The 23275-nt window shown below is 37.7% G+C and overlaps 3 protein-coding genes across 4 annotated transcripts; all 3 read right to left on the bottom strand.

Moving 5' to 3' along the window:
• Positions 1–1338: 1338 nt before the first annotated feature.
• LOC116215464 (2-(3-amino-3-carboxypropyl)histidine synthase subunit 2-like) lies at positions 1339–8814 on the bottom strand. 2 transcript variants are annotated; one of them, XM_031551182.1, is made up of 10 exons: positions 8682–8814; positions 7019–7236; positions 5684–5792; positions 4879–5233; positions 4603–4672; positions 4372–4439; positions 3295–3410; positions 3011–3117; positions 2422–2561; positions 1339–1989 (listed from the first exon to the last, which is right to left on the bottom strand). In XM_031551182.1, exons 1-10 carry the CDS (start codon positions 8766–8768, stop codon positions 1748–1750), a joined length of 1512 nt encoding a protein of 503 aa, XP_031407042.1. In that variant the 5' UTR covers positions 8769–8814; the 3' UTR covers positions 1339–1747. The 2 variants fall into 2 exon arrangements, with proteins under 2 accessions (XP_031407042.1, XP_031407041.1); XM_031551181.1 differs by lacking the exon at positions 7019–7236 and adding an exon at positions 8121–8337.
• A 7072-nt stretch (positions 8815–15886) lies between these two features.
• LOC116215371 (pentatricopeptide repeat-containing protein At4g01570-like) lies at positions 15887–20105 on the bottom strand. Its single transcript, XM_031551053.1, is given in 5 exon segments — positions 15887–16306; positions 16423–16524; positions 17072–17228; positions 17518–18167; positions 18170–20105. Coding segments are annotated over 2 exon segments (2385 nt in total). The 5' UTR covers positions 19980–20105; the 3' UTR covers positions 15887–16306; positions 16423–16524; positions 17072–17228; positions 17518–17592.
• Positions 20106–21234: 1129 nt separating this feature from the next.
• On the bottom strand, positions 21235–23188 carry LOC116215361 (cytochrome P450 81E8-like). Its single transcript, XM_031551043.1, has 2 exons — positions 22292–23188; positions 21235–22123 (listed from the first exon to the last, which is right to left on the bottom strand). Exons 1-2 carry the CDS (start codon positions 23186–23188, stop codon positions 21494–21496), a joined length of 1527 nt encoding a protein of 508 aa, XP_031406903.1. The 3' UTR covers positions 21235–21493.
• Between the last annotated feature and the right edge of the window lie 87 nt (positions 23189–23275).

Consider the following 23275-nt stretch of genomic DNA (forward strand, 5'->3'; position numbering starts at 1 on the left):
ATACAATATTCAATTTATGAGCACTACATCTCACGAGATTTTAGTTCAAGTAATTACATGCAAATGAAAGGAAAGCAAAAAAGACAGATGTTAAAAGTAATTGATGATATAAGAAGTATGATTCAATATTAATATTATTTTATAAATATAATTATATATGTAAATTGACTTATTTGTCAGTTTTGGTTACAACATTTATTTTTATTCAAATAGAAAATTTTATTAATTGATTTTAATGATCCATTAGTTATTTATATATGCTGATTTGGCTACACTTAATTTATCAATAAGATAATTGAGCATGTTATATGATTAAATTCTTTAATGAAACTTAAATTATGCATATATTAATGAAACTTAAATTATGTATATATTTTTCAGCATTTTATTAATATGTATTTACCTTGATCGCCAAAAAAAATCACATGCAATGCATGTATAGATAAACTAGTTTAAAGAAAAATTCCTTAAATAAATAAGGAGAAAAGTATAAAAAATATTTTTCTAGTTTTCCTTTTAATTTCTTTTTTCAATATATTTTCCTTTTGGTTACAAATGAGACTCATAAACTAGAATAGGATATATAGAAAAATTAAAATAAAGGAGCACGGTGAGTCCAACGGGCAAGAATCAAACCTAGGATTTCTTATTCAATATTTTTTTGATAAAATCACGATATTCTCATCCTATTGATAAGTGTAATATATATGATTATTTAGGTCTCCATATAACATAATCATCAATCCTAAGTTAAAAGAGCTTATGCCATTATAGTTTCATTATTAAGTTGCAGTAATGTGTAAGTTGCAGTAATGTGTCAAAAGAACTGCAATTTAAGCTCCCACAGTTATTGCAAATGGATAGAACGTTCATACATTTTGTGAGTAGTTTATGAGCTTGTGGATTTGAATCCCTCCCCTTTGGTGAGGCCAACCACATGTGCTTGCACATGAACTATCTTGATTCATGGATTTGTGGGTTATTTATGGCCTGGAGTGAATAAAAAAAAGGCCACTACCCTCTTAGTGCATAAAGAGAAAATATGTATTTTTTAATGAACAGTATATAACGAGATTACATAAAAATGAACTCGTAATTTATCTTAACACAGGAAAGTCTTCAAAATATTATGTTTTCGATATGTATTACAAAGTATATTAAGCAAAAACTTGATCCCCCAAAAAAGGGTATTGTTCAAAAGTATGGCCACTGCCAAAAGTCCGATGGTGTAAAGAATTTTCACTAGAAAACGGATTAAAAAGATTTTTATTTACTGATCTTAGCTTTTGCCCTTTCGATTGAACACTCCCAAATAAGCCATGGACGAGAGTTATAAGATGTGAAAGAATCACCCGATGACACTGTGAATTAGAAGCAATAAAATTTACATATGTTATCTTCGACACTGCACAGTAACGCATTTAAAATTACAGGGTTTCCAAACTTTAATTAATAGTTCTAAATATTCGAAACAAAATTCTATACCGCAGATCTCTGCATCTCTACAAAGCCGATGAGTGAAAAAACCTTACACTACATTGCTCAGAGGGAACCTCTAAATCATGTGGATCCCTCAACATCCAAGGGCAAGTCCACACAATCAATGTGGATTAACGCGGCGATTAACTTAAAACCAACTCAGCCCGTATAAGAACACCACTCAACAAATCGGAACAGCTGTTTCAAACAGGGGGGCCAAGAATAAGCACATCATGCCTCCTCCCGGAGAAATTTTGATAAAAATCTTCTACTTGCTTCTCTCGTCATCATATCCCGATGCCCTCCCGCTTCTCCCCCTCACAAAAGTCTCCGGAGAAGGATTATGACTCTCCATGTCCAGGCCATGGTAAGATCTCGTTGCAAAGAATTCAGCCCCTGATTTAGCGATACCCTTGACGACCGAGTTGTGGCTTCTATCATGCAATTGCAGGGTCTTCTGGGTCTCATTTGTCATTGCAAGAACTCCTTCAGTTTCTTCCGAACCATCATCTGTTAGAGCAGCAAAGCGAGATCATTTGTTGCAGAGAATGCCAAAAGGGAAAAATTTCTTCAGACAGCAGCATTGTCACTAAGTATTTCTTCTGAGTGGAACGTCAAGGGCTATCAATTTGCATCAGGCTTGGTAATTTATCTGGTTTACTGTAAGATTATATGCAATTCGATATTTTCAATGGGCTTTCAGAAGAAACATGTATTGAACAAAAAGTTATCCTTTACTAGAGATGAGAAAAGATAATTCTGCCGAATTAATTTTTGAGGACATAAGATGCCAGCCTTTTAAAAAAGGAAGAGAACAGGGAATATCGGTTCAGAAAAGAATATCGATAAGATCATTACCATGAACAGTAGATAAAAAAAAGTACCTGCAGAATTCTCCTCACATCATCATAACAGAAACATACAGAGGGGAAAAACGAGTACCTTGCAAATTGTGATCTTCCACATAGCCACCCTGAAGAAAGGAAAACCGAGCTTCTTCCGATGGTTTTGTCCCCTCGACTGGAGACAAATCAATTAAATCTCGGAATTCCATGACATACTCTCCCGTCCACTGGCCTCCACTGAGGAAGAATGCGTACATAGAGTGAGTGTAGACTCCAGTGAATATAACAAGGAATAATTGTCTTCTACTTAACAAGCATGAATCGCATGCATAGCTTTAAGCTGATCAACCTACTCCTTGAAATTTGCAAATTTACAAGTCGCCTGTAGTGGAAAAGATAGTGCAGCCTGAGGGTTCTCAATGAAAGGATCTTACATCAATTAAACATTATAGAAACAATCCTCTACGGTTTACTGATAAAGGGAGACATCGGTCAAGTTAGAAATAAAATAACATACAAAGAAACATACACTGAAATGTAATAGCTGTTGCTATATGGTCCACATACACATCTTTGTCCTCTAGTTTAATAAGAAGAAAGACTTTAACAAAAACATATCAGGTGCTGCCATAATTTAAAAGCAAGGAAACTAGAAATAAGTAGCACGTGATATGCATGGAGATTACCTCTTAAAAGCTAGCATGGCTTCAAATGGCGTTATAACTGGAGCCAAAAACTCTTTGCTGTCCAACATAGCGGTTTGGGCACATGAGACATATATGAACACATCGCACTGCCACAAAAAAGAATGTGTTATAATGAGACTGCTGATTCCTTCATGGGTTCAATCCGTTAAAACTCTCTCAGGCAATCTACTGGGAAGTGATAAAATTATTAAAACTATTAAAATTTATTGCAGTGAACCTGTCACTACAATTATGAAAGTTATTATTTATATTCAGATTCTTACCTCAGGGAAATTGGCAAGTTTTGCAGGATTTGGCCTCCCCATTGCAAGAGTGTATGCCTTTTTCCCAGCTCTTGTTACAAGCTCCTTCATTTGATCAATCACATGAAGATAACCAGCTACAATGCAATACACACTCACTGTAAGAGATACATGCTAATATAATTTAAGAAGTAATTCGTGAGATAAACTGTTAACTGTGTATAAGAAACTCAAGGCTCACACCATCCCTAAGATTTTGAACAGTAGCGGACTGAAAGATGCCAAATAATTCCCTAATTACACAGAAAACGATTACACATGATGTTCATGCTCGCGCTTGTCTTTGGTAACAACGGTAAAAATGTTCACTTGGGTCCATCACAGCAGAGAAAGAACAAGAATTGCATTGCCAACTGTTTGGGGGGGGGGGGGGGGGGGGGGGGGGGGGGAATGAAAGAAAAGGCTGAGACGAGAAAGTACTCATTATTAGAACTTTGATGGCTAAGAATGACAGTTTCAAGAATACTAATACTTTTGACATATGTTCTATAATTTTGGAGAACTAAGTAAAAAGGCTGCATGGGTTCATAGAGCATCAGAGAAGGCATCAGAATCAGGACCTTCAAGACTACAAAAGGGGAAACACTAATCTACCTGCTACCAGGCAAATGAAAGGAACTAACAACATTACCCCATCACTACTCTCACATCTATACATGTTTTGCGTTTTCAAAAACTCCAAAAATCTACAAACCACACCAAGTGGCCCTTTTAATTCAGTGATATAGCATTCATTTATCATGTGATTTTGTTAAAACAGAAGAAAAGGATTTTGAAGATTTAGATTCTTCACATAGCTTAAATTTTATAGAAGCAATATTGAAACAGTTCAGCCCTCTGACTATCCAACAGTCACATGACAACAAAACTTCCACGAACATGACTATCAAGAATGTAAAGATGCCAAACACACCCTGATGACATTATCATTATCCATTACCTAAAATATACAACTCCGAAAAACTATTATGAAGGAAAAAGAAAATAGACTATAGAGGCGAATGTGGCAAGCTCATATTAGTTCATCAGAAAACCTACCGACACCAAGAGTACCCACCAAAATCCCAACCATGTTAGCATCCTTAGCTTTCTCCACAAGGAAATATCTGGAAAAAAGTTTAGTATCAGTAACAAAATTATGCCAAACACAGATAAATATATAAGGAGGGAAAAAGAGTCAGTTGTCCCAGGAAATTTTGATAGAAGAAGTTGGATGATTATGGAAACTGGAAAAAGAGCAGATATGATATAATAATTCAACAAAAATACCTGCGCTTCAGAATTCTTCTCTGGCGAGAAAAATCTGTGACTAAGTGATCTTCTGTAGCGTCATATCTGACTAAGCAAAAACAAACAAATAGTGCTTTAATTTAATACGCAAAAAGAGAATGAGACAATTGTCAATATGCATCTTCATCCAACCTGCAATTAGTAGCATCCAAATTTAAAGGTATATCAAAATTTCAACACATAAGTGCACCGACTAAGAAGTGATAAATTACAAATGCACTCTAATAACAAAAATGATGTTTCATAATGACTCACCTATTTCGCAACCATTGAATGTGAGAACCACATTTGCAAACGCCGGATTTTCAGGGCCAATCCAAAAAAGTAAGTAATCCTCCATTTTGCTTCCCAGAGGTAGATTCCAGGTCAAACCTCCAATTCTATAATTATTGATAGTCAATGCAGTCACATCATTGTCTTGACTAGAAAAACCAGAGAGTCCTCCAGTTACACTGTGGCTATCAGAATTTTCTGATGGATTTATGGATGAACAGATGACATCAGCAACATGAATTTCTAATTTTGATTTGGAGACAATAGACTTGGTTGCTTCAAGTAATGCTTCTTTTATATCCAATATTACGTGCGTATAGTCCAAACCATAAAGGACCTGCAATCAAGCATTATAAAAATTCCTTTCAGAAGAGGACTAAAACATCTTAGTGACAATCCAAGAGGAACATTTCAAAGCAATAGCAACATAACTAATTCCTACTGAACATGAATCAATGAGATAAAGATCAACATCAATTTGAGACCAACTTAACCTCCTTTGGTGAGTATTGCTTCAGCTATACCAATCACATGGAGGTTTCATAAAGGCACTAATTTCCTTATTCATTAATATATGAAATTGCTTACAGAAAAAGAAAGTTCACATATTAAAATGTTTTTGACAAAGCACTTTGCGAAATTGCTCAATGTTGAGCTATTCCCATTTTCCCCTCTCCATAAAACGAATGGATGTGCAGTAATGCATCAAAAAGAAACAAGTCGAATCAGAAAGAGCATTCCATCATTCAAAAGGAGCACAAACAGAATATTATCGTTTTTAACATACCAGAACAGGCTTGCCAGCAGCAGATGCGTAGCTCAGTAGTTTCTCAGCACAGCTGGAAATACTTATAGGAGACTTTCCAAACACAAAAAATGCTGGAAGTTTTGACGTGCTGCAGAAAAGACAAAAAATTCATTCTTATTATGGAACGATGTGGCGATAAGCTTTTAATGAAGCGCATGAGTGCATAATAAGATATGAGTTAGTCTAGCATCATTAAACAAGCAACTCCACTTGTAACCGCAGTTATCCATGGTAAATACATGTGGAAAGACCATGGCATGCTCGGATGCACCTAGTGGGGGGAGAGGGATGGAAAAAGAGAAGAGAAAAGGGGATGCAAAGGGAGGAAAAGGAAAGTGCTCTCTCTTATTGATGATCTTAGTAGGAGAGGAGAGGGGAGGAGAGGTATGGAAGGACGTTGTGCCATTGCTCAACAATGACGATTCTTTGAAGACCTTCCGTTATATTTTAGGGGGGCCAAACTACCCTATTTGTCATTTCTTGTGAGAATTAGGTTTCCTCTCCCTCCAGAACTGACCAATTCTGAGGCCCAGAAAATAAATGTTGTACAGCTTCCTCTCTTTCTATTTCTCTATACCTTCTCTGGCTAAGGATAATATTTCCACTTGGATCCATCTGCTCTAATAAAGTCTAAACAAGACTGTACACAATAAGGGATCCACATAATCTCTAAATTAAACTGAACGCATGAAATATTCACCCAGCAGTATACTTTCTGCATATGCTCCAGCTTCACCCTGAAAATCTTCTTGCAGTATGCACATCATAGATTTCGATACACACACACACACCCAGGAAGATATAACAAAGTAGGATTAACGTCATGACCTTCCTAGGACTCCAATGCAAAAGATCTTTGCTTTCCTATATCAGTGAGCCCCTTGCAATCCAGATTGACCCGACTGAATTTCTTAGCAAGCACAACAGCCTCTTCTAGGGGAATCCGGATACATTTGTAAAAAAAGGAAACCCCTCAGACCACTGCCCTTTGTTATCTACTATGCCACCCACATTGTCATGCTATCAAAGTAGCTATAGAATAGTAAGTTAGGGTAAAATAATCTAAGCATGAGACCATATTGCTGATTTCTTTGTGTGTGTGCGTGTGTTTTTTTTTTTTAATTTAAAACAGCTGGGAAGAGAAGCAATTACCTAACTCTGAACAGCAAGTCCACATCTTTCTTAATCTAGTATTGGCAAAATGATGCGCGCATAATAAATGTGTAGAAAAATATCTCTGTTCAGTCCTCTTTACTCCCCACGAAACATGCTCATCAGTGCAAAATATAAACTGAAAACGATCAATTTACTTACGAACTAAGGCAGGTGTGGCCATAATGTATGACACACTCAGCATTGATATGCAACGCACCAACTTCGTCAACACAGCAACTGCCGAATGTTGTGTCAGCCATCACAAACAACCCCACATCCTCGAAATCTCCACCACCATGAGATGCCTTCAATGAGCAAAGCTTGTTGCGCAGCGAGCTCACTACTTTGGTTGAATCTTTCAGCAGCTCATCAGGAAACTGCAATCACAAAGCAGCTAAAATCAGAAGACCCATAAACATAAGAATACCGTACTCTCCCAAAACTGAGTCCACTGGATGCAAAAAGGGGGGTGAAAAAAATAAAATACAAAATCGAAACTTGCATCTGAGACAACTCTCATCCTAGGCAAAATCCCTGGTTTCAGTGAATTCTAAGAGCAACACTAACATGGGCTCGTTTAGAATTGCAACTGGGGTTGCTGGAAAACAACAAGAATTATCGACAAGCAGAATCTGACAGACAGAGAAAGACAGGGTCGTAGGTACTTAAGGCATGCTCCAGCTTCACCCTGAAAATCTTCTTGCAGTATGCACATCATAGATTTCGATACACACACACACACCCAGGAAGATATAACAAAGTAGGATTAACGTCATGACCTTCCTAGGACTCCAATGCAAAAGATCTTTGCTTTCCTATATCAGTGAGCCCTTGCAATCCAGATTGACCCGACTGAATTTCTTAGCAAGCACAACAGCCTCTTCTAGGGGAATCCGGATACATTTGTAAAAAAAGGAAACCCCTCAGACCACTGCCCTTTGTTATCTACTATGCCACCCACATTGTCATGCTATCAAAGTAGCTATAGAATAGTAAGTTAGGGTAAAATAATCTAAGCATGAGACCATATTGCTGATTTCTTGTGTGTGCGTGTGTTTTTTTTTTTAATTTAAAACAGCTGGGAAGAGAAGCAATTACCTAAACTCTGAACAGCAAGTCCACATCTTTCTTAATCTAGTATTGGCAAAATGATGCGCGCATAATAAATGTGTAGAAAAATATCTCTGTTCAGTCCTCTTTACTCCCCACGAAACATGCTCATCAGTGCAAAATATAAACTGAAAACGATCAATTTACTTACGAACTAAGGCAGGTGTGGCCATAATGTATGACACACTCAGCATTGATATGCAACGCACCAACTTCGTCAACACAGCAACTGCCGAATGTTGTGTCAGCCATCACAACAACCCCACATCCTCGAAATCTCCACCACCATGAGATGCCTTCAATGAGCAAAGCTTGTTGCGCAGCGAGCTCACTACTTTGGTTGAATCTTTCAGCAGCTCATCAGGAAACTGCAATCACGAAGCAGCTAAAATCAGAAGACCCATAAACATAAGAATACCGTACTCTCCCAAAACTGAGTCCCACTGGATGCAAAAAGGGGGGTGAAAAAAATAAAATACAAAATCGAAACTTGCATCTGAGACAACTCTCATCCTAGGCAAAATCCCTGGTTTCAGTGAATTCTAAGAGCAACACTAACATGGGCTCGTTTAGAATTGCAACTGGGGTTGCTGGAAACAACAAGAATTATCGACAAGCAGAATCTGACAGACAGAGAAAGACAGGGTCGTAGTACTTAAGGCATGAACTTGATTACATGGGAACTTTAGGGCAGGGGTGGAGCAGTTGATACCTGCAGTGCGACTCTAGTGAAGTTCCGGCGGTGGATGTAATCGGCGGTGCGGGATATTTCGAATCGTAACTCCAGCTCCGACTCCATAGCCAGAAAGCTTCGTGTTTTCGTCTTCCCCAACTTGCAGACGCGGAGAAGCAGTAGAAGGATGGAACGGTAGGGCGAGCACTGATACAGGGGGAAAGTTGCAATTTCAATAAATTTTGCAGCCGCGCCACAGATTTAGGATAATTTCATTTTGGTCCCTGTGGTTCGGTCCGAAGTCTCAAAATGCTCCTCCATATTATTCGGCCTCGATTTGCAAAGCCATGTCGAGCATCAAGCAGAGGGATCTGTTAGCAACAGGATCATTCCACACAGTTGACATGAGGAAATCCGATTCCCTATCGATTCGCTAACTCTCCTAAGGAGGAAAATTATCGTTCTCCTGAAAATTTAGATTTATATTTAGCATTTGGTTATGAACTTATCATATAACTGAAAAAAAATAAATTCTTATGTATATATTTAATTTATATTTGATTAGATCTTATATAATTTAGTTGCAAAACCCGTGTGTTGCACACGAAAGAACATTATATAATTTTGCCGGCGAATAAATCCGTGCATAACATAGGCATACATCTAGCGTTGTTAAATTACAAGCCAATGACACTACATAAAACAATATTCATCTTCACGTTCAAATCTTCCGAAGCATCATCATGATCTTTGGGTTTTGAACCATTAAATTTGATACGGGGACCACTTTTTTCCTTAAAGTTAAGGAAATAAAAGGCACGAGATGATTGACCGGGGAAAATAGTTCCAAAATCTTTTAGGTCTTGGAGAAACTCATCTAAATATTTAGAAAACGAGAATAATAACAATAAGGGAATCAATCAGAAAATTGATTGACAGAAACTGCAATCGCCATTCTCAATGATAAACAAGATCAATTAACTAATAAACCGCATATATTTAGATGAGTAATATTTCTTAATTGCTAGTTAAGAATCATTCATAAAAGAAAAACAAATTGCTTGTTAAAAATAATCTCTTTCAACAGGAGAGAGTTTTGGTGACCAAAAGGAGAAATGAGAAGTCCAGCATGAAACATCACCACTTGGACTATCCCTCGATAAGGTTCCGAAACCGATGTTGCCCGAAAACTGGAAAGCGACCTTCAGGCCATCGCAGTAAAGGGTTACTGGACTGCCTTCATGGCTATGGCCATGGCAATGCCGATAACAAATTTCTTCCCTGAAGTGGATACCGAGGCCGAAACTCAAGAGTCCCTGTGTCCTGCAGCTTCCGGCGAATACTCTCCACCAGTGCAGCCTTTCTCATATCTGATATGCTAAAGTTCGAGACTGCAAAGTCTTTGAACGGAAGGTGCCATACGTCGTCCGTGGGTTAAAATAGCATACTACGATATCAAGGATATGAAGAAGCAGAAAATATAATCGCCACGGCAGCAGCGAACTGATCACAGCGCTCTAGGGCAGTGCATCTTTGGGTCGATGATGAGCGAGAGTGGTCAGGGGCAGTGGGGTCGTGCCATCCCATAACTTGAAGATCGACGCCTCCACTGGAAGTTGGCGCGGCACAGGCATGGCTGCTAAGTGATATGTAGGAATATGATGAGGAGGAGGGGGCATTGCGTCGACAGTGGCCCAAGGTGACCTCGCCACCAGCACACTAAATAGGATACGGCCACAAGATCCATCCTAGTTTCTTTTGGGTGAAAGATAATTCTAGGCAGGCGTATTCTTTTAAAAGCTGAATAGATCAAATAATTACCTACCCACTTCTTCCACATTCTCTCTTTTCTTTTTTAACTTGCCTTTCATTTTAAAAATTAACATGCCAAAAAAAAAATGAATTAAGTTTGATTTAGTTACCAATCTTTTGTACATTATTTTTTTTGGTCATAACCTTTTTTTTTTTTGCATTCTTCAGTTACCATTAACTTTTTAACTGGTAACTGAGGAGGGGGGCGGTGGTGGCCCCCGTTGGCGCCGCCACCCTCTCGGTCGCCGGTGCCCATCCTCCGCATACAACCCCTCTTTTTTCTTTTTACATTTCTTTTTATTTTTTCAATTTCTAAAATTGAAGTATTTTAATTTTCATAGTGATTATATTGCTCAAATATTTCAAAATACAAAACATATTTATCATTATTATGTTATTATATTTATCTTTTTTACTACACTCACTATTTATTTTATATTAAAATATCTATAGTGCGTAATTTAAAAATAATTATTTTTACAATAAATGATTTTTATTTTACAATATTTATCTTACAATATTAAAAATAATATTTTATTTTTTATTACTTATTTTACAAGATAAACTAATATTTTTTTAATAGTATTTATGTGACGCCGAATTATTGGGTCTCGGAAAAAGCTAAAATACGAGGATAAGAGATTTAAAATATTCATGCTTATCCATAAATCCATAATATATATAAATAATGAAATAATACATGATTCTTCTATAAATAATTTGTAAATAAAATTCAGAGTCAAAAAAATAAAATATATGAAAATCCATTAATGCTTCTAACGTGCCCGTTTGGTTTTAGGATCAATTTTTAAAATTTTAACTATAACTTTAACTCTACTCACTACACAACAAAAATCAACGATACAATTATTACTTTTTTCTTTTTCATCAATTTTTTAATCATTCAATTCAATTTTTAATACTAAATTCTCTCAACTATTCATTACTTTTTCACATTTTTTCTCATAATTCAACAATACAATCATTACAACCCAATTAAAATCAAAACTCAACTCAACTGAACTCTAAAATCAAACACCAAAGTTTCAATTGTTTTTCATTTGTTGATCGATTGATTCTAATCCTTACGTTATTCCCTTTATTTATAACTTCACAATATGTATTAACACATCAACAAGTTTAATCCCTAAAAAGAAAGACATTCTAAATAGAATGGCTCATCCCTCTCCTATACAGTTTCTTAATCCCTTAATTCACGTTTATTCCAATGTGTATTATGATCCAATCTAGTATATGAAAAGGATGTTTATTTCCTATCTAACACGCTAGTTCCAACTAATATTATATGACAGTCGTCCAAACCCGTATACATAATGAAAATTATTTTTCACGTACAATATGCACTCAAAGACTGCAAATGCTTTATATAATTGATTTTTTTGGTTAAATAACTCGTAACTGGACATAAATATCTAAAATAAATTAAAAATAAAATAATTGTATATAAAGTTGAAATGAAAAATAAAATGATTGTAAATTATTGAAAAATAAAGTTGAAAATAATATTCTTTTAATATAAAATAAGCATCTAAAATAAAGTTTCTTTTTTATAAAAGAAAAAATATATAAAAAATTTGTTTTTACAAAATAGAATAAAACCACAAAGTTGATTTTCTATAATTTATAAAAAACAAGAAATAAAACAAGTATATAAATAATTGTAAAACAAATGAAAGAATTATTTTAAATAATTGTATAATATTGTGAATTATTCTTTAATTAATTATAAAATTAATTAATTTTATAATTAATTAATTTTACAGGGCTAATGACCCCCGCATATATGTAACAAAAAGTATTATAAATAGATAATAAATTAGGAAAATAATATGCAGAAAAACGAATTTTCCTATCGGATATTATTTTCCTCTAATTCTTTACGTGTTGTTCACGTCCAGTCCTTTTTTGACTCGATTTTCATGGTCGGGTTAACATGTCTTCTTGATACTAAATAGTCCCAGAGCAGTAACTTCTCCTCTCCATTGTGGTTGTTCCTTATTCAGATCGAATTGTTCGGAGTTGAGTTCGGTTGGTTTGTGAATGTCTATGATGGGCAAAGTCGTGTTGTATTTATAGGGAGTTTACTAATGGTTTTCCTCATCTTCATCGGGAAGATCACCTGATTGATGCATGTTTTTGATTGACACGATTAGTCATCTTTAATCTTTTTTTGACTGGGACATTTATCTTCTCGAATTCTACGTGTACATGTATTTACAATATATTAACGTAAAAATGGACAAATATATTAATCTCTAATTGTATAGCCGGAATATAATGTACATAGGGAAGACTAATTGCGATTAACGCTCGAACGGTTAAGCTCAAGACTAAAGAAGCACTACTCGCCCGGCATATAATTACTGCATTTAGGCATGTGGCCTCGAAGACGTAATAAAATTTCACATCGGTTCATGTTTTGGTCTGAATTCCGCACCTCCTTATGTCTAATCTTCTTATGTTTGTCATCATGACGGAGTCGAGCAATAATTTTATGTAACAGAGTGAGAACATTCGCTTTGTTTCAAGGCTCATTTTCGAGAAAGGGGAATGATTTTGACATTAATCATGTCATTCGATTGGCCATATCTACTTAATTTTTCTGAGAAAATATATAGAAAGTTGATCAGGAAAAAATAATAATAATTCTTGCGCACGAAACAACCTCTTTTTAAATGTGCAAATGAAATGTCATTCAATCATGAGCCGAATAATTCTCCTATTTTATAAGTAGTTGAGAGATCTCAATTTTCAAATAGAACTCTTACGATCACAGTCTCTTGCTTTTATATATTATATATTGATTTGTATTTTCATAAATCCTCCGTCAACTTTCCAAATTCCCCTATGTATATTGGGCTAGCTTTTATCTCCATTCTAGTGGAATTTGTCTTCTCTGGACAATAAGTACATTCGGGGTATTAAATGTGTCATATTGAAATTTATCCAAAATTAATTGAAAAATAAATATTTCTCTGTGGTTGTATATGCGATCGTGGAATTTTCTCCCTATTGCCTTTCGTTTGTCAATAAGCCTCTTAAAGTATATTTATCTTATTTCTATAATTTTATTCATTTCTTCTAATAATTATAAGGGTGGGGCTATTTCTACCCCATCGATGGCTAATCCACCATTCTACAATGCATGAGACTGATGTACTCTCCAGTTTCTTTTAGTAATCTCCTAATTAGTATTGTAAGACAATCTGTTGACTCTAATCTAATTGCTTCCCAAAACTAAGGATCAAAATTTACATTTTTATCTTCTAGACCTAAAGAGCAATCTCTTTCTCCTTATTCGTAGTAATGAAATGGCACCATACATATGTTCAACCAAAAACGAAAAATAATTTTCACCTAAAAATAAAACATAATTACTGTTTCAGAAACCCCATCTAGTGGCATATCTTTTTTTTTCCTATTGAAATTCAAAAAATATTATTTAATCAAAAAAATTCATGTCATCAACCAAATGACTTCTCCATTATTTGTATGTGTTTATCATACTGATAAATTGCTATATAACCCTAAAAATGATGTGGAACGGAACATATTAAATTCAATCATTATTTTTTGATTGACAAAAAAGTTATTAACTATATTGAAATATTCAACGTACTAAATGATGGTGGACATACAACTACGAAATGATAATCGTTTGATTTTATTTCTTATTCATTCTAACTTCGGTATTTTTACTATGTCATATTTATCAAAAGAGTCGTGCACATGCTTTGATTGTTTTTAAATTGCATTATTTATCTTTTCTTATGAAAAATATTTTTTATTTATTGAAATATGGATTTAAGTGTGTAAATCAACAAAATAATTGATAATTGATAAAGAGAAACATATTGATTGTCTTTTTTTTTGGAAATTAATTAAAAGGACCCATATAAAAGAGCGATTTAAGGGATTTCGTGAATTAATAAAGACAATGAGAGTATGAAGGTCCTATAAGTCATAAAAGCAGTGTATTAGTCAAAATGGGTGTGGAAATAGTCCCACCCTAATTATAATTGGTTATAACGTCCTCTAGCATGTGTCTTTAAAGGGAGTCTTTCACTGTCATTTCGGTAAAAAAAAAATAGTGAGAATGGAAAAGATAAGAGAGGGAGATGGTGTGAGGAATAAAAAGAGAGAGTGGTTCTTAAACGAAATTTTCAACCAGGGATCCTTCCATTGAATTGGAGGGCTTATAGGACGATGTAAGTGGTCGTGGATTTTATTAGTGCTCTCGAAATAGAAATTACTCGGGAAAGAAAATGCTTTTCTAAAAATGATATTGCTTTGGATTTATTGTTTGTAAAATTATGGGTCATCTGTAAATACAATTGATTTTATGAATATGATTTGGTACCGATAGTTGTGGAATTTGTTTGTATATGTGTATGTTTGTGCGTGATCTTTGGATTTGTGCTCCACAACCAAAATATATGTCTCGTTATGAGATAAATTATTTGTCATGCATGATCCAAATAGTATTAGTCATTGCCGCTAACTAATATTTCTCTCTCCTAGATGTCTTTCCGTTTTGTTTTAATTTCCTTTTTTATCCAATGTTTTGAACCTGTGCCAACAAGGTACTAGTGTTACCCGATTAACCTGCCAATTCAAATTATTCGATCATTATAATTGGACCAATTATCTCTAATTTCTTTTGCCTATAGATTTATCCCTAATACATGCAAGTTCTTCCTTTTTTACGAGTACTATATATAAAAATAATCTCGCTAAAGCAAACTTTTAGCATTCACAAGTAATGTATGTTTTTCGCTCATATAATTACAGGCTTTTTTATTTTTTTTCCACGATCATTATAAGATTTGACACAATGTCTTTTACTTTAATCTCTCTATCTACATTACCTTTTCCTAAGAAGTTACATGTATATCTTATACTTCTCTTTTTTACAAACTTTCATTCACAAATATAGACTTCCCCTTTATCTTTCCTAAGGAAATATAATAATTATACTCATACTTTTTAATTATAAGTAATATATTTTCCCTTATGTATACGAGCGGACTCGTATGCCTTCCGATTATTATAATCATATGTAAATATAATATAAGTGGATCTAAGAAATAATAATTTTTTAATATTACATCAGTCTAACAAATTATTGAAGGAACTTCTGTACCAGCGGCGAAGCGTAGGCACCTGCCCTAGTATTATATGTAAATACTTATCGAGCTTTTGGCGTGGGAGATAAAGTATAAAGCTGCCTCTTTATTCTAATAATCTGACTACATCGTATCGTTTCCAGGGGGGGGGAAAAAAAATCCGACCACATCGTTAGGACAAGACCCTCAAACAGATGGGTGGATTTTTGGATATGCTCCTGTTCTAAGGTCACAAGCCTGACGGTGGTAGATGATTAAATTCCATCATCCAAGCAATAAGCGGTATCGGCAACGACAAAAATTGAACAGGTTTACATATATCACTTACCAATGAATTGAGGGAATCTGGAGGTGTTTCCGAGCCTCTAATTCGATAAAGTTTTTAGAAAGACCAACTGCGTCGACCCTCTGGACCTCCCCTATAGAGCCAGTCTCCAGTGGTCCAGTTTGAAAGTTCAGCTTATTGGAAAATAAGCTATCAAAAATCTTAAACTATATTAAAAAAAATGACAAGAGGACGTGATAGAAATTAATTTCTAAAAGCTCATATGAATAAAAGGGTTTAGACTAATCCCTTTAAACTCTTCCAAATCCCTGCAGCCTTATTGCCTGCTGCATACGATGAAAAATTATCATCCACAAGAAGTAACCAGTTGGATCACCTCAAAGTGATAGATCCTTTGCAGACCGAGCATTCTTCTCAACCTACAGCAAGGAAACATAGTTTTTGGGAAAGAAGCGTAACCGGAAACTTGCAATGATGAAATATACGGGAATGAAATCTCATTTTGCATTAACTTAACAGCCATCATAGGACATACCTCAACTATGTTTCTCCAACAAAACTTCCATGTTGATCGATAAGTTTTTCTGCTGATTTTCTCCAATTTCTGACATCCGGCTATTTCCTTCACTTCGAATATCTGGAACAAATCAAAACCAGTGATACATCGTATGCCATAAAAAAAAAGACTCATTATGCTTATAATTTGTTGCCATTACAATGATAGAAGCCAGAAATCTCTGAGTTCTTGTTTCGCAGCTTCCATATATCAACACAGGATTTTCTCCACATGCATTTTCTTTTTATAACTGAAACAATTCAGAAAATTAATCATATAACACATGTAAAGATCATCCTGCGAGAAAAAAATGTTATTGCTGTGGCCCTTCACTGGTCATTTGTTTATGCATGAAATATCATATGAATTTACTACACCATTTCACATAACATACTGAACCAGCAGAATATGGCAACTCTTGGAACAGAAAGCTCGTGTACACTTAACAGACTACGGAAATTCATCTTAAGATGGCTTAGTTCGTTTGAGCAGTGCTAATTTCTATGTCAATTCGGCGCACTGAAATAATCATGCCCCGCCTTTCCGTATAGTGTGGACTTTGTATGGCAAAGTATCCTAATGATATTATTTTTCTATAGATACATAAATTATGTCAATCCCCTAGTACCTGGTAATTGTCCCCAGTGTTGTTTTTGCTCTTAGTCTATATTCCAAACTGATGTGAAAGTCAGTCCATGGACTGGATCCATGGAATGCTTGCCAGTTCAATCACATAGCTATGACCCCCGCAGTCCTGTCATAGACTTGATCCAGCACGAGGATTCCTACAAACTTGCAATGACAAAATTATTAGATTTACCAGAAAAAGCATACTCACCCACACGAAACTTTTGCACAGCAAGCACTCCAATTGAACACCACACAACTTTCAAATATTCAAAACTTGACATTGAAAAGGTCAAGAGTATTTTCAATTAAACAGTAATTTCACATGCAACAATTTTTTTTCTGTGTTATAATATATTTCTGATAAATGGGAAAAGACAACAGAGAAAATAAAATGCCGGTAACTACAAGAAAATGCAAAAAGCAAGTGAGCTTATCATTGACTACCTGCTCACCATCTCCAAGGGTTTGTTCAACAAAGGTCCAATGGAACAGCAAACTTGATGAAAAAGTAAATCCTCTTTAGTTGGAATCATCTTCATGTGGTCCCATGATTGAAGCTTTTCTATACCTCAACTTCTCAATTTCCCTCCCGAGCAAATCCAAGGTGGTGTCTGTCACATGATTCGGGGAGCAACCCTCATCAAGCATCATCCTCAAGAACTTATATGCCTCCTTCAACTTACCTGCTTTTGTGTGAACCTTAATAAGGGTATTAAAGGTCACGACATCAGGCTTTATTCCGCTGGCCCTCATTTGCCCGAAGAGTCCACAAGCTTCCTCAATCCTCCCAGCACTTCCCAATGCATTTATCAGAGTGTTATACATAACGATGTCTAAGTAACCCCCGTGCTTAATCAACTTATCATGGACTGAACTTGCAAGGTCAGCCCTCCCCATCTTCCCTAGCCCCTGAATTATTGCATTATAGGTTGCTATGTCCCAAGGGCAAATTTTCTCGCCCATCTCATTGAGAACACTCCACGCTTCGCTGAGATAGCCCTTTTTGACGAAAGAGCTCATGATGGAGTTGTAGGTATAACTCGTGGGGTCTACACCCATGTCTGTGAATATCTCAAACAACTTACAAGCCAAGCAATCTTCCCTTTTGCCAAAAAGATCGACAAGAAGGTGTTCACCATATCAATATCGAATGAATCCACTCCTTTACTTAAAACTCGTTCAGCCTTTGGAATTGAAAAAAGCTGAGGTGCCAGGTCCCCTGACTTCGCTTTACTGGCGAGTTGGTCCATATACGGAGAAGATGACCATTCGTCATTATCATCAACATTGACAGTCTCCTCAACTTCTCTTCCTAACTCAGAGGAGCTGATTAAACTCATTACCTCACTAAGGTCACCCCGAGATGGAAATAGAGGAGTGTAATCCTTTCTCCTACTCTGCGGGTTCTTCATCACAGCCTCCATATTTGCCTTCCACTTGAGTACGTTTGGCACCAAATTTCCATCCCTAATGTGCTTCATTAGCATCTCTGCGCCATCCCAATAACCATGTTTGTGAAACCCAATTAGTAGGGAAGTTACAGTCACCAAGTCAACGACAAAACCCCGGGCTTCCATTTCTTTAACCAAGTCAAAGGCTTCGTCGACCAGACCTTCTTTGCAAAGCTGAATTACCACAATGCTGTAAGTAATGCCATCCACAAAATGACCCTTCTTCTTCAAGTCACAGAACAGAGTATAAGCTCCCTCGGCCCTTCCGTTCTTAAATAGTCCATCAATTAGGATATTATAAGTGCAACATGAAGCCCTAACTCCATCCTCGACCAACTTCTCAAAGAGTCCGCAGGCCTCCACGACTCTCCTGGACTTAAGAAGACCATCAAGGAGAGCATTATAAACTACCACGTCAGGCCGAAACCCGTTATACTCCATCTCACCATGAATTCTCATGGCATCATCCATCCGGTACGACTTTGAGCATCCCTGGATCAGGATCCGGTACGTGAACGAGTCAGGCTCGTGGCCTGAACCCTTCATTTCCTCATAAACTGTGAGCGCGTCTTTCACCTTGGCCGAGAGGCAAAGCACCTGAATTAAGCTATTGTAGGTGCACAAGTCGGGCCCGAAAGAGCCTGACTTGAGGCTCTTTGCCTTCATCTCCTCGAAAAGCTTCAACGAAGTGGTCAAATCGCCCCAACACCCGAACCCATGAATGCAGATATTGTAACCGACTGTATCCAACTCGAACCAATCCTTTTCCCTCAACTTACAGAACAAATCCCTAAACTCTGCCCTCATATCAGCTTTTTTAAGTGCACCCAACAGCTCATTGCACGCAGTCAAACCCGGAACCGATCCAACATGGACGCCATCGGTAGAGCTAGAATTAAAATCAGACGCATCCAGTAGCTTGCAAAACATGGATAGAGCTAGACCCAACTTACCTTTCCTAACGAAGGCGACGAGGACGGAGTCATACATGCGGGAATTCGGCTTCACGCCGAGCTCCTCCATGTGGCCAAGGATATCGAGCGCAGCGTCGAACTTGCCCGCGCGGATCAATGAGTCGAGGACCAACTTGAAAGTCCAAGAATCGACGACGACGCCATCCTCCTTCATCAGGTTGATCAACGGCGGCACTTCCTCGAGGTGATCGGAGCGGCAGAGGGTGTAGAACATGAGGGAGTAGGTGCCCGCCGAGTGTTTGTAGAAATGCCCGAGAGAAGGGACGCTTCTCGCCCATGCGAAGAGCTCGAGCTTCTTTGAGGGGTGGAGGGAGGGGGAGCGGAGGACACGGTGGAGGAGTGACTCGGAGAGCGGGACGCTGTGCGGGTCGAGATCCCCGGTGCCGGAGACGGCGAGGGATTTGGTGACGGAAGCCTCGAGGAGGATTTCGGCCAGCTGGGTCGTCCCGTGCTTCCGGAGGATGTTCGCGTTGACGGACATGGAGAAGAAACTAACCGTAGTCAAACTGTTGACAGTCGCTGAGCTGAGATACTGAAACGGGCATTGCCGTTGACTTCTTTTTTGCAGTCGGCCAATTTGATTCGGTTCACTGAAAACAGAGGATTTCATGCCGGGGAAAAAGGAAAAAAAAAAAACTGATCTTAATTTTCAATCTTTAAAAAATTTATTATAAGAAATTTCAAATATATAAATAATATTTAATACGAATTTATAGTTTTAATATATTGACAAGAAAAAAAGTTTTATTTTTATACTATAAACCTTAATACGTTAAATTTCAGATCTACAATAGAGTACTTATTTGAGAGTTTATGAACAAAAAAGTTATGTAATAAATCCATATATATCATTTTAAGCGTCAATCTAAGTTATAAAAAAGTAGCTTTTAAAAGGCTGAAAATTCAAACTTCTAATTTCATTTAGTAAAAGAATAATAATTACACAAATGTGGAATTTTTTAAACGTCAATATTAGCTTGTGATTTATTCTTACTCATATTTTATATATTAAGTTGTGTGAATATTGAATAAATTTAGATGAATCCATCCTATAACCACTTTGAGAGATTCAGTTAATTGAGGCCTAATGAGATTAACTATAACTAGGTATGAACTTGAGTGTTTCATAGGTGTGGCTCATACAAAATAAAGCGACGTGATTTGCCAAAATTAGAATAAAGAAAAAAAGATTTTAGAGAAGTTAGGATTATCAAAATGAAATTCCCACGTTACACAACTCACAATTTATATTCAATGATTGATAGAGGTCATGGAGGGGTTTGAGCACACGGCCAACCGGGCTTAAGAAGCAATCCTGCAACAAATGACTGGGTCCCGAGCGACGAACAAGATCATCATCAAGTATAGTCCGACGCAGACATGATGAATTAGATCTTATGCTACATACATAGTCAGCTACTAGCTGAGGTATATATATATATAGGCGATGGGTAACACAGTTGATATTTCCACGATCCATCGGAAGCTTTCTCAAGTAAAGATTTTCTTTCGGGATTCTTGCAGGTCTGCATCTCCTCGAAGCCAAATCGGAGTGAGGGATCTAATTAATTTTTGGATAGAAGAGAGGATGAAGAAACAAATATTGGACCATGCCCTTTAGCCTTCGACCCTCCTTGTTCTTATCCTTCTGCAATCAATTGTATATTTACTTTGATGGGACTTCGGTGGACGGTTGCGTCATTAGTAAAGATTGTTAAATTAATCAATCACTAATGTCAATCATCAGTCATTTGTTTATTATTTGTAATGTAGTTCAAGATAAATGAAGAACTTGGACATCATATGTCTTCCTCACCAAGCCTCAGCCGAGACCCTTATTCATCTCGGAGAATAACGTGAAAATGAAATTACCTACTAAGCACACTAATAAATGATTCTCAAGTTATAACTCATACGACTAAATCAAATCATGGATCGTCCCCAATCTAATTGCACGTCTGAGGACATCCCGAGCTTATTCTCCCTTAGTGGTCATCATTCTTCGGAAAGCACCCTGTCTATGACTGTGCGAACTCTGCACATTGCTTCCAGTGGCACTGCCTTAGGCATGGTCACGCCTTTGCCTTCACTCAGGTCGACCGGTTCCCCACTCACCCTTTTCCAGTCGAAGCACTGAATCAGCGACCCCAAGGTCAGGCCCACCACGCGCTGAGCCAGGGGTGCACCAGGGCAGGCCCTCCTCCCGAGCCCGAATGGCATCATCAGCTTGTGAGCTTCTTTATTGATTTCTCCTGGTCCCGCCTCGAACCTCTCTGGCTTGAAACTGGTAGGGTCGTCCCACAGTGTGGGGTCCCTGTGGATGGCCCAGGCATTGACTAGAACCATTGAGTTGCGCGGCACATGGTACCCTCCTATCTGGCAGTCCTCAGATGCACGGTGGGGTACTAAGAGCGGGGCTGCCGGCTTCAGTCGGAGGGTCTCAGAGATTATGTTCTGGAGGTAATGCAGCCTCGAGATATCCGGTTCGTCGATCAAGTGATCTTGACCAATATGTGCATCTATCTCGTTCTTTGCCTTCTCAAGCACATCCGGGTGATTCAGCAGATAGGACAGTGCCCATTCCAGGGTAACCGACGAAGTGTCGGTCCCTGCTAGCAACATGACCTATAAGAAAAATATCATCCCGTTCATAGAGTTATTTAAGAGCAAGTCATTCGTATATATATAAAGGGAAATTTGATGGCCATGAACATTACTTGTTCACATGAGCCGTTATATCAAATCAAAGTGATGCACACATAATTCACCCAAAAAAAATTGATGCATGCATACCATTATGAGCCCTTTGATGATTTGATCCGTGTAGTAGTCCGGGTCTGATTCTTGCAAGCTGAGTAGATGATCGATCATTGTGTTCTTGATCTCTGAGCCGTCGATTTTCTTTCGTCGGTGTTCATCGATCAAGCCCTGCAAGAACGCGTCGGTCTTCCTAAAGAGCCCGACCATCCTCTTATTAAACCCGTAGCCCATCCACCTCAGGATGGGCACAAACTCGCCCGGGTTTGTGGCCCCGCCGTTCTTAACTACTTCCTTGACGATAGACCTGAACTCTTTTGACTCCTCGTCATCGACCACGTCGTCTCCGAAATACCGCTTCCCCGCCACCATTCTCATCATGATATTGAACGTGAGCTCGGTCAGCTTTGACCTGAGCTCCACCAGGTTGAACTCCCGCAGGGATGCAAGGGACAGCTTCCGGACCAGCCTCCTGATCTCGTCCCTCCGGATCCCCATCAGCAAGTTGAGGCGGTGGGTCGAAAAGATCTCGATGGCGCTGACCTTTCGCAGGTTCCTCCAGTGGTCGCCGTAAGGGGACGCCAGGATGGTGGTGAAGTTGTACCCGAAGTACTTCCCACCGGTCCTGTTGGGGCGGTTCGCCAACACGATGTCATTCTTGGTGAAGCACTCCTCGGCCACCTGCAGGGACGAGACGATGACCGTCGGCTGGGCGCCGAACTGGAGGAAGAGCACGGGGCCGTACTTGTCAGCGAGGGAGCGGAAGGTCTGGTGGATAGGGTTTTTGAGGTAGTGGAGATGGCCAATGATGGGGAGAGAAGGGGGGCTTGGAGGAAGGTTCTTCTTGTTCCTTGGAAGCTTATGGGACAACAAGCGCAGGACAAGGACGAGGAAGGGAAGAGAAAGGAGCAGCTGAAGAAAATTGAATTCCATTATCGCTGTTTGTATGTGTTTTGATTAAATGAATTGATAATTTGGACATGTATTATATGTTATATATATAGGGGATGGACTATGGAT

This window comes from Punica granatum, chromosome 7, assembly GCF_007655135.1.
Source record: "Punica granatum isolate Tunisia-2019 chromosome 7, ASM765513v2, whole genome shotgun sequence".
NCBI classification, from domain to species: Eukaryota; Viridiplantae; Streptophyta; class Magnoliopsida; order Myrtales; family Lythraceae; genus Punica; species Punica granatum.